This window comes from Centropristis striata, chromosome 6 (assembly GCF_030273125.1).
Source record: "Centropristis striata isolate RG_2023a ecotype Rhode Island chromosome 6, C.striata_1.0, whole genome shotgun sequence".
Lineage (NCBI taxonomy): Eukaryota > Metazoa > Chordata > Actinopteri > Perciformes > Serranidae > Centropristis > Centropristis striata.
The window spans coordinates 8240963-8252964 of NC_081522.1; the positions used below are offsets into that span (position 1 = coordinate 8240963).

The 12002-nt window shown below is 39.5% G+C and overlaps 2 protein-coding genes across 5 annotated transcripts; both read left to right on the forward strand.

The window, feature by feature from the left end:
• The first annotated feature begins 367 nt into the window (after nucleotides 1–367).
• Nucleotides 368–6261, forward strand: LOC131972690 (interleukin-17 receptor A). The gene is made up of 11 exons (XM_059334359.1): nucleotides 368–466; nucleotides 581–602; nucleotides 916–1059; nucleotides 1173–1291; nucleotides 1379–1499; nucleotides 3072–3119; nucleotides 3220–3377; nucleotides 3481–3555; nucleotides 3662–3731; nucleotides 4355–4447; nucleotides 4550–6261. The coding sequence occupies exons 1-11, from the start codon at nucleotides 368–370 to the stop codon at nucleotides 5404–5406; spliced, it is 1806 nt and encodes a 601-aa protein (XP_059190342.1). The 3' UTR covers nucleotides 5407–6261.
• zgc:136858 (uncharacterized protein LOC678543 homolog) lies at nucleotides 5710–12002 on the forward strand. Of its 4 annotated transcripts, none has more exons than XM_059335393.1 (19): nucleotides 5710–6086; nucleotides 6850–6951; nucleotides 7048–7162; nucleotides 7254–7428; nucleotides 7632–7743; nucleotides 8055–8161; nucleotides 8262–8388; nucleotides 8500–8620; nucleotides 8943–9028; nucleotides 9175–9296; nucleotides 9376–9435; nucleotides 9502–9565; nucleotides 9662–9756; nucleotides 9860–9988; nucleotides 10732–10846; nucleotides 10933–11070; nucleotides 11204–11370; nucleotides 11456–11538; nucleotides 11729–12002. In XM_059335393.1, exons 2-19 carry the CDS (start codon nucleotides 6873–6875, stop codon nucleotides 11922–11924), a joined length of 2091 nt encoding a protein of 696 aa, XP_059191376.1. In that variant the 5' UTR covers nucleotides 5710–6086; nucleotides 6850–6872; the 3' UTR covers nucleotides 11925–12002. The 4 variants fall into 4 exon arrangements, with proteins under 4 accessions (XP_059191376.1, XP_059191378.1, XP_059191377.1 ...); XM_059335395.1 differs by having other exon boundaries at nucleotides 5710–5960; XM_059335394.1 differs by lacking the exon at nucleotides 5710–6086 and adding an exon at nucleotides 6548–6581.

A 12002-nucleotide genomic window follows, 5' to 3' on the forward strand; every position in this document is an offset into this window, starting at 1 on the left:
TTAACTCATGGTTTGACTTTTTGGTTTGCAGGTGGCATCAATTTACAAAGTACATATACACTACTGTGAGTAAGAACTAACTTGTATTTCTCACATAATTCTGTAGAAAACTGAGATTAAGAGAGTGATATTGCAGCCTGTGTCATGTTCTGCATGAGAGCTACAGAAAACTACAAACCACATTTGATAAGAGCATCCTTCCTGCGTGTTCAGATTCAGCACCTGATAAACATGCAACAACACATTGCTTAAGGTCAGATCACAGTGAGACTTCTCTGTGTTTGCACCATCTTTCTAAATGGAGTTGATTAATTTTCTTGCTTACTCGATTTTAGCTTTTCCACCTGTGATGTGGAGCTGCACAAGAATGATCCACGTTCCTTTCATCTGCTTTTGTTTGACTACCGGACTCTCTGTGTCGTCTTCTCTTAGGATTCTGGACAATCGTACGGACTGCAGCCAGATGGTAAAAGTCAATCTGTTAAAAAAGAAACACAAGTGATCTTATGAAAGTAAACTGGGAGGAATTTATGCTCCTAGATTCACTTTTTAAATACTTTTATCTTGTGCTTTTTTCCAGGGTCTTAAGAACTGCAAAATTAGTGAGTATCTACTTTCTGAAATCAGTAGAATAACATTAAAATACATATATAGAGAGTAAAATCAACCAATATGTTAAGGGCGTATTTTGGGCAATAGTCCATATCTTTGCATTGTAATTCCAAAACTTATATGTAGATTTATATTTATTTATATATATATTTATATAGTTTATTCTTAGCACATTGGAATAATTTGTGCTGTAAATTATAATTCTTATTTGGCATGTATGTGATTCATCTGTCCAGGTACCTTTTAACATATGTTTAATATTTTCACATTATTATAATAAATACACTGTTTTCTAAATGTCAGATAACTGCTCAGTCAAGCATAGAGATGTCCTACGTAGAGATGCTCCTCTTGGCCCAGACTGGGAGCCTGAGCATGTGGGAGTCTGGATGGACCAACATGGGCCTGTTCCTGTTGTGAATGTAACATGGAAAATAAAGTCTGATAGTAAGTAATGTTATAATCGTTTGTTTTAAAAAATACAGTATTGTTTATTGTTAATTAAGACTTTATACTTTATATTGCATTTATATAAAACAAACATTCTCTTCTTTTCACAGGAGGTGCCCTGATCCTTAATGGATCAGAGATACATATTCTGGATGAAAGTACAAATCAAAGTTTTTGTTTCCAGTTTTCTTACAAACTTGACCATCAGGTGAATCCATACCAAGAGAAGGTGAGATTGCCACATATGTTCTTATTTATCCATTGCATTAACAGGAGCAAGCAGCATAGTTGTTACAGATCTGCTTTTCTTTGTTAGTGGAACTTTTCCTTGGCTGGAGTCGTGGTTGAGCCTGGGCATACATACAACGTGTCTATTTTCAATCTGCCAGAACCTGTAACTAAAGACTACAGGATTAATGAGCCAATTACAATCCCAGGTGAGTTACTACCAGATCCTAGCCTGGCTAACACCAGACTAATCTCAAAAGAGATTAGCAGCCATGTTGGATCTGTAAGAAAACTACAAGCTTCCAAGTGCCGAGTAGTACGCGTCATCGTCTTGCCGTCCCTCCCCGCTCTGTGATTGGATCCCTAAAACAGGGCTAAGAAACGGTCCTGGTTGCCAGACTGGATGGAGGTTCGAAATTAAATTTGAGCGCGCAAGGCAGTCTGGGTATACCCAGGCTAACCAGATCCAGAGACTTGACTTAGAATCTAGTATTAGATTACATTACATTACATTACATTACAATGTAAATAGTAGTGGTGTGAATGAAAAATGAAAATATAAATACAGATCAAGATCATTTAAAAGCTATGGTGAGTAGTGTAATGATAAGTGCTAACAAAGGTGTGGTGGTGATCTGAACAGAAACTACAACATGGTCAGGTGGTGCAGGTGTTGTAGAGTCTGACAGCGGCAGGGATATATATTTAAGTATAACTATATATACTTTTAGTATATATATAACTGTATAAGTTATAAAAGTTTGCTGTACAAACATGGATATAAGCTATATTGATATTTGTGTTGCTACAGGGTGGTGTAGTGGTAGTAGAGCACTCTTCTGTGTGGAGTTTGCATGTTCTCCCCTTGTCAGCGTGGGTTCTCACCTGGTCTTCCAGCTTCCTCCAACAGTCCAAAAACATGCAGCTTAGGTTATATTGGTGAATCTAAATTGTCCATAGGAGTGAATGAGAGTGTGAACGGTCTGTCTCTATGTGTCAGCCCTGTGACAGTCTGGCGTCCTGTCCACAGTGTACCCCGCCTCTCGCCCAATCAGCTGGGATCAGCTCCAGCCCCCTGCGACCCAAGTGCGGATTAACGGTTAAGGAAAATGAATGAATCTGTGTTGTTGTGTAACAACATTGTGCCTGACGTTGGCTGCGATATTATTATTACAGTGAAAATATGTAATGTGAAAAGATTTGAATCAGGAAGAAGTAACAACATAAACCATCCCCAAAAAGAATATGGTTAATATATAATGTGACAGTGCCTGTTTTACCAAAGCTATCACTGTTCGCATTTGTCACACGTGCCATACTTTTTTGCTTCTTAAAGCGTCCAATCAGAGTTCGGTGTGATTGCCACAATTCACAGATTGATTTGATGCTTCTTGTAAATCCAATACAAAAGAAAACATAAAGATATAATATATAACACTTCTGCATTAGAATGTCAAACACTAGACCTATGTTATATATTTTGTTGAGGTCTTACATTATCCGAAATGTTTCGGACAATATTCAAACCCAAACGCAACTTTAATATATAAACTCATCTGTGAACATTATTTATGCATGAGTCATATCCGAAAGTTTTTCATTGGCAGTGGAGGTTTTTTATCAATGAAGACAAAAACTCCCATGATCCTATGCTACTGCACGGCATCATCAAAGTCTGTCGTTTGTAATTGTTTAGACTGGGAGACCCCTAGTGGCGGATTATTAACATACTGTGCCTTAAAAATGCTCTAATGATCTGTAATATTTTCTGTCATGGTCAGGATGTGATGATGAGAGAATCAAAATGGCCCGAACGTGCCAGGAGAATGGTAAATTTTACATAATTTACATCTCACATGGGGTAATGGACCATTGTAAAGAGATCCTGGACTATTTAAGCATTGTGCTCTGCATGTTTTGTTCTTTCAGGTAGCCTATGGGATCCTCAGCTGACCACTAATGTGTTTCTTAATAGTAAACGTAAAACCTTTTCCATTGTTGTGGGTTTTGAGGCAGCACAGTATTCAGAGAGGTATCTGGTCTCCATCAAGAACCATGATATCCCTTACTCAAAAAATGTCTCAAAGGTAATTAAAATTAATTTGTCACTTAAATATAACTAATTGTGACTATTTTGTGAGACCACCAGCATATACTGCTTTTTTTCATTGTTGTTTCCTTCCTCCGTAGGCAAACAGAACATCGCTGAATGTGACATTTGAGATAAGTTGGCAGCAGCTCTCACAATGTGAAATGTTGGTCATGGTAAGTTGATTTTTTTCTTCAATGTTCCCATCCCTGTAGTTGATAAAGTAGTGTTATGTGGAAATATATAACATTAAAGTCTCACTTTACCCTGCTTGTGTTTAAGGTTCAGCCATTTTTTGTTCGATGCAAGAATGACTGTCAGCTTTCCGAGAAAACACATAATTTTCACCCTTGTAAGTACAGTCGTTCATTGGTTTGTGGACTACCGCCTTGACGGGGTTTTTTTTGTTTGTTTTTTTGTTTGTTTGTTTGTTTTGGTGGTTGTTGTTTTTTTTTTTGGGGGGGGGGGGGTGGATGAGAGGGTGGAGCACAGCAGGACGACAGTAACTTTCCAACTACTGCTAGCACTAGCTGGCTAGCTTGAGTAGCAAGATTCATCCATAATTCATGCTGACTGTTATATCAATAGCTTTTTCTGCTAGCAGAATTAGGGTGTAAACAAAAGGCACTTACTTGGAAAAATGAACATACAACTCCTTAGAGTGTCTGTAATGCAACCAAATGACATCAAGACATTTTAAGGTGAGCAAAATGTTGCAATTAATTTTCATTAACTGAAAACACAAAGGGAAAGGCTCACTGTGGTATCAACTTCTCAATCACAAGGTTGACATACCCGAAAGTATCAACTTGGCCATTAGAAAGAAGGCAGGTTTAGGGCACTTCAGCATTGGCTTCACCTGGTCTCATGTTGGTCCCAACCCCCGGGGAGGGATCCCCTGAATATTATTATTTGAGTTCCATTTTTGTATTTGTTGAGGTATTTAACAAATTATATGTATTTGTTTGTTTTTAGGTTATCCAACACGGACTTTTATTATAAAGGCAACTGTGGGGCTACTTGTCCTTGGGTGTCTTGCTTATTTACTGTGGAGAGCCTCTTATAAAGGTTTGCCTTCTTATAAATGCACAGTATTGATTAGAAAACGCAGCATGAATTGATTATCAATCAACACCCTTCTATCTCTCTCTCTCTCTCTCTCTCTCTCAGATCCTGTGAACACATCCACATCTGATGCTCAACAACAACAACAAGAAGGTTTTCAACTGCAAGAGAGGAGAAGAGTCTTCGTCATCTACTCCCTTGATCACCCATTATACAAAAACATTGTCCTCAAGCTTTGTGCTTTCCTGGCAACCAAATGTGGCACTGAAGTGGTCCTGGATCTGCTGGACTCTAGAAGACTGGGCGTGTTGGGAAGCATCCAGTGGTTGGATTGGCACAGAGAGCAAATAGAAAGCTCCTCAGATAAGATACTAATCCTGTGCTCACAAGGAGTGCAAGCCAAATGGAGAGCCATGTGTGGTGACAGACATGTTTTTCTCAGAGAGGACGCCCGCTCAACTTCAGGTGACATGCTCAGTCCAGCCCTCAGCCTCATGGTCCCACACTTTATCCGATCTGCGTCATTTGAAAAATACATTGTTGCTTATTTTGACGATGTGTGCTCTGATGAAGACGTTCCTTCACCTTTCAACATCACAGTGCGATACAAGCTGATGAAACAGTTCGAGGAGCTCTTTTTCAGAATCTTGGATGCTGAGAAGCACGAGCCAGGCAGAGTGAATCACATTGTAGGGCTTTCAGAGGACGAGTACTATCGCTGTCCCTCAGGTGGAGCCCTGCGGGACGCCATAGAGGCTTTTCATGCACACCAGCTGGAACATCCACAGTGGTTTGAGGAGGAATTACTGGAAATCTCAAAGACCTCAGCTGAAATCTGTGGCGATGCAAAAACAACCACAAGCCTCATCACGTATTGTGTACCTGACTCAACCCAAGTCACCAGTCATGCAAAAACTCAAGAAAGTGATTCTACTGTGGACCGAACAGTACTTTGTGACTAAAGAATTTCAAATGTGAACCTTAGCTGAGTTCACCTTGCTTATTATTGCTTAAAACATGGCCACCCCTTTGACACAATTGCATTAGTTTTTTTGAGACAAATCATTGTCAATCATCAAAGCAGTACATCAGATGTTCAATTTGAAGTGATTCAAGTTCTACAATTACCATCAACAATATTGATACATAAATCTGAGAGAACTCACCATTGGACACAAGCCGATATTAAACTCATATTAAAGAAAATCAGCTGGTATGTGGCTAAAGGATGTAGATGGATGATTCTGTGTGACAGTACAAATTCATGGTTTCCTTAACAGTTTAATTTTTATTTTATTTTACCCTGCATCTGCTTGTCTTCATATCAATTCTGCAGTTATTTGTGCGTGCTGCATTAATGTTAAATATATTTTGCTTTCACTCAGAAGACAAACCCAGAGTAGTTTGGACTGGTTTGGAGATCTGTGGTTGATGCTTTTGGGCTGTGTAAACAGAGTTTGGGTCAAAGTTCAGCCTTCTGGGCAAAGTTTCTGGCATTTTTGTTGCACTGGAGAAGGTAAGCACTTAACCCTGTTGTGGGACATTGTTTTATTGTAAAAAAAAAATGAAGATTTAATGTAATATGCTTGACTTTTTAATACAGCAAAGCATAAATCCTGTTTAGTTAATATTTCTACAAAAGGTAAATTGTGCCCCTCCAGCTGCATAGAGCCTTTTTTTTTAGACGTGAGGAAATGTTATGTCATTTAAATTGATGCAACGCTTCAGATGTTTTTATTGTAGTTTAAAGTGTTTGTTGTCTCTGATCCTCTTAGTGTCATTGATGATATGTCAGATTAAAGACAGTTTGCACAAAATCAGTTGTATACATCGACTAAAAATGCTTGGTTTTCTGTCCCGGATAAGTTTCTGACAATGTAACACATTTCACTTGACAATCTTCAGTGCATACATGCAGCAGAGTTGGAAAAAGAGATAACAAACAGACCCCAGCTCTGGAATTTGGTCGTTTTCAGTGAGTGGCCCCAAAAAAGGGGGGAGGGTGGTGGGAACTAACTGGAGCAAAGAAAATCCTCACAATGGCTGAGTTGGACTTGTGCCTTCCAGTGACAGAGAACACACTGCAGGGTGTGATTAAACTGGGGAGCCTATTTAAATTTTCCTTCAAGAGGCTGAGGTAATGTTGTTCATTGGTTTGATTTTGACAAGTAAGGTATATGTGACCTGTAAAGCTCATTCTTTAAGAGTTGTCAACAAAAGTTTGACATAGATGTACCGTTTACCATTAAATGTTTTCCATCAAATTTACTCTACAGGGGGTGAATTTAGCTATACAATCCTTTAATGCAGTCTTGCTTGCTTTTTATTCTGAAGAACAGTGAAAATTCAGCTTTGATTGAGATGTTTTTCTCACTTGGATTAAAAAAAAATCTTCATGTTTTCAGGGTTTCCCTCAGTTTTGGACAGAATGAGGATGCTGAAGAGAGCCTCTGCACTCATCCTGAGAAGAGGAATCACAACTTATCAGAGCAGAATGTGCAAAAATGGTAAATGCAGCCTCTCATTATATATGACAATGTAACACATGCACAGTTCATAATAGACTGGTTGTAATAATGATGATATGACACCTCTTCTCTTAGACAGCCTCTTCAGAGTTCATCCATCTGTATCTCAGGCGCTGGCAGAAAACAAACCAGTGGTTGCACTTGAGAGTACTATTATCACACATGGCATGCCCTATCCACACAACCTGAGGTACCTGTTTTAAGTGCCAGTAAACTCCGATACCAGCAGCTACAACTTGCTTAAATCATTGATAATGAATGGTACTGATGTTTTAATGCAGCACAGCGAAGGAGGTGGAGGCCATTGTGAGAGCTGAAGGAGCCACTCCAGCCACGGTCGGAGTGATCGAGGGTAGAGTGCATGTAGGTCTGTCCTCAGAGGAGCTTGACCACCTCGCTCGCTGCAAGAGCTCGCTGAAGGTGTCCCGCCGTGATCTGCCCTACGTCATCAGCAAAGTGGGGCTGCAACACACTCATCTCACAATCATTTCTTTTTTATGCTTTTATTATTAATATTATTATTAGTGATGCAAACATTTACAAAAGGAAAAAAATCTCAGTCTAGAACACATGCCTGTTGACACGTGGCATCTTTCTTGATTTCCTGTCTGTCGTTTATGGTGTTTTTTTTGTTTGTTATCCTGTGTTGTTTTTCTCAGGGGCTCTCTGGAGGAACGACAGTATCAGCCACGATGATAGCAGCACATCGAGCTGGCATCCCCGTGTTTGTCACTGGGGGCATCGGAGGAGTCCACAGAGATGGGGAGAATAGTAAGCAGACTTAGAATATTTTATTCATATTCTCACTAAGAAACCATGAAGATAAACTCACTGATTGATCAGTGATGAGGGTGCAGATATGATAAAACGGAGAGAGAGGGACTTCACTCTGAGGAAGGCCTCCATGTGTAAAGACACCCAAACTGTTGGTATGTTAAAGCAGCTACAAGGAGTTTTTAACTGCTTATGAAGTTTAATACTGATGTCTCTATTTGCCCTACATAGCAAACAAGACCATCAGCAAGAAGATTGTCTATTTCTATATAGTTATTCTTGATTTTATTCTATTATTATTCCTCCAGGTCTGGACATCAGTGCAGATCTGACAGAGCTCGGCAGGACTCCCATTGCAGTCGTCTCTGCTGGTGTCAAGTCTATTCTGGACATTGGTCGCACCCTGGAGTTCCTTGTAAGAATATTGAAATGATGATGTAACATCACAACAACAACACAAATTAAAGAGACTAGGGAGGGACCGTAATGTGTTTCTGCTATTGTATTTTTTTTAGGAGACGCAGGGCGTCTGTGTGGCCACTTATGGAGCGTCAAAGAACTTCCCGGCCTTCTTCTCTCCACAAAGCGGATTCACTTCTCCGTACCAGGTCTGCAACCCTGAGGAGGCTGCAGAACTCATTGGTATATCAACATTTTATATCCCTGACTCTAAACACATTGAGGTCAAGATTCAATTGCTACTAACACTTATTTTTCAGTAATACCTGTTATGACTGTGGATCTGTCTTTCAGCAAGCACCCTGTCACTCTGTCTCCAAAGTGGCGTCCTGTTAGCGGTGCCCATCCCAGAGGAGCATGCAGAAGCCGGCCTGCTGATAGAGGAAGCCATACAGGCTGCAGTAACAGAGACAAGGTACAGAAGGTGTCTTTGGTTTGTAATCTGTTGGCCTAATGCTTTCTCAAATTATTTAGTTACTAGGCAAGGCAAGGCAAATTAACTCATATACTGTCGCACATTTCATACCAAAAGGTTCAGATTACTGCGGTAAATGCACCAGAAACAAATTATTCAAACAATCAAAAGCACATAATATGAAAATAATGAAGTCTTACTAGTTCAACAGGATCAGAGGAAGTTTTCTGTCTAAATCTCATCATGGTCATCTCAAAGTGAATCAAATGAACTGTTTTATCTTAGCTGATCACTCTTTTTTCCCTCTTTTTTATTTACTCAGTGCTAAAGGTGTAACAGGAAGAGATGTGACGCCGTTCATTCTTCAAAAGGTCAATGAGCTGACTGAAGGAAAGTCCCTTCAGGCCAGTATCCTTCTGAGAACATGATCATATCTAATTCTCTGAAAAGGAAAAAGAAAAAAGGGTATTCATAAGGAAGCTTTGACATAGTATAGACAGTGTTACAGTGCAGTTCATAACAACAACAATGTCCTTAACCTGTTGTGTTCTCAGACATTGCTCTCATTCATAACAATGCTAAAGTTGGCAGTCAGATATCCTGTGCACTGTCAAAACAAATAACTGAGAGAAAGTTAAGAGGAAAGACTTCCCATAATGGAAAACACTCAGACATTGTGAGTATAAACACTTATGATGAACTTTTTTAGTCAAATATTGGCACTACACACTACCCACAATGCTGTTCTTCTACAGGTTGTCATAGGAGGAATAAATGTTGATTTTATCGCAAAAGGAAGACAGAAAACACTTCATGTAAGTTTCATTTATCCACACTAGTATGTAGCATACTTCTGAGAAAACTTGTTGTTTCTCTCTCAGTTTGGACAGACCAACCCAGGAAGTGTGTGTCAGTCATTTGGTGGTGTAGGACGCAACATCGCTGGTGTGTTTTTTTTAATCTTTTCATGTGCATGAACGTATTAATCAGTGCTTTAAATCTAATTATCACACACTGACGTCTTTGGTGACTTCCTCCCAGACTCTCTGAGTCGATTAGGCTGTCAACCGCTGTTCATCTCAGCTACTGGAGCTGATTCACACAGCGAGGCTGTGTTAAACTATTGTAAACATATGGTATGTGAACATAAACACCTGTTTAATACACAAGAATAATTATAATCCATTTTAGAATAAAATATGTCAATGTTAACTTGACTGTTTGTCTTATATCTGTAAGAACACAAGTGGTGTTGCGAGGCTAGAAGAGCAGAGCACAGCGACGTACTGCGCTGTAATCACTGAGAGTGGAGAACTGAGTCTGGGTTTGGGAGACATGGACATTCATCAGCAGATCACAGAGCAGTATGTAAGTATCAGTGTCAGAGTTATTCATTTATTAGCAAGGCTAACCGAGGGTTTGTCTTCTAACACCATATTTAGAACCTTGTACACTATTTAAAGGTACAGACCTGAAATTATTCATCACATCAAACTCAAATCTTAATACAGTTATGGTTGGTATTTCTTCTGCTATGGCCAATAAATGTGCACTATGGTAATGCTAATTAATGCTAATTATATTCAAGATCGTTATTGTCACTCTGGTCATGCAAGTACAATCATGTGAAATATGTTCACTTGGTGGCGCCATTAAAGAAAAACAGTAAATTTAAAAATACATATAAATTAAGTACAGCAACAAAGTATAACAAGCCATAAAAAACCCATTAAAGAAAACAAAAAAATATATAAAATATAATATAATTACAAAATATAACGAGCAATTAAAAACATTTAAGAAAACAGTAAATATAAAAGCATATATTAAGCATAATAAAACACATGCGAATACACAATACAAGAAGCAATACATTTTAATTGATAATACATAAAAAATGTTTTCTGAAATATTACAGACAAGAAATGATTAATACAGAATTATTATTTGATAATGACAATAATTATTAGTTGCAGCCCTAGCTTATTTTTATTTTTATATTTGACCATTCCCTGTCTAAATGCACCTGTTGTTATGAAATATGCTATAAAAATAAATTTTTCTCACTTAATTATTATTGATTCATTCTATCTTTGATTATCTTTTTGTAGGTTTCACAGTTTGAGAAGCAGCTGTCAGCAGCCACTCTTGTGTGTCTCGATGGAAACATTCCCGTCCAAACCATCAACTATGTTTGCTCCATTGCCAATAAACACAACGTTAATGGTAAGCATGGGGAGCTGCTCACTGTGAATGATTGTGATAAGAAGCTTTCGGTCATTTTAATACAATACAAACAATGTGTGTCACAGTTTGGTTTGAGCCAACGGATTCAGATAAAGCTTGTAAGCCTTTCCTGTCAGACGCCTGGAAGTCTCTGTCCTATTCATCCCCAAACCTGGCAGAGTTGCGCACCATGAACAAAACACTGGGTCTCCAAACACCTGAAGGTAAAAAAGTCTGCTCCTTAATCTGCATTTGGTGCTTCAACTTCTTCTCTTACTCCTACATACAGTCGTCACAGTTAGGGTTCTTGTGAAAAATGCAAATAGTGATTGAGGATGTGGTTTTGTGGGGCGGCAGTGCTGCCGAGCTCTCTGGAGGAGATGCTGAGTGTTGCTGTGGCTCTCTCACGCCCCCTGCTGGAGCATCTCCACTGTCTGGTAGTGACTCTGGGGGCTGGTGGAGTGCTGGTGTGCGGAGAGCATGATGCAGGCTCAGTCAACCTGCAGCCAAGAAAACAGAAGACGGTGAGGGCAACTTACATTTGAACTGATAATGATAATGATGATTGATGAGTGAAAGTGAAGATGTTTGCTGCACCTGTGTTTGCAGAAGAGGCAGCTTTGTGCTGTCCACTACCCAGCACTGACCGTGACAGCAGAGGAGACAATGAATGTGTCTGGAGCAGGAGATAGGTGCTAAAATTTACGTGACCTACTTTCTCCACCCTATTATTTTAATTGCAAGCTGCTTCATTTTCACCCACTTTTCCTTTCCCCATGACCTCTTTCTCTCCCTGTTGCTGTCACACTTTGTCTTACTGCCAAAATCATTGAAACTCAACAAAATCAAAACAAACGACACTCATTGCTGCTCTGTCTGCAGTCTCGCAGGTGCATTAATAGCTGGGATTTTCCAGCGGCGAGACACAGACAGCTGTGTCCGGATGGGGCTCCTGGCTGCACGGCTGTCGTTGGCATCACCACACCCCATCGCCCCCACGCTCACCTCAGACTCTGTGGATCCCAACAGAGTCCAGACTCAGGACTGGCTCACACCCAGGTTCATGTGGATAGATTAACAAATATTTTCAATTCTTTTTTGACGAATTACTGAAGAAATGTGCGAAGATTGGATGTAATATTCATTGGTGTGTTTA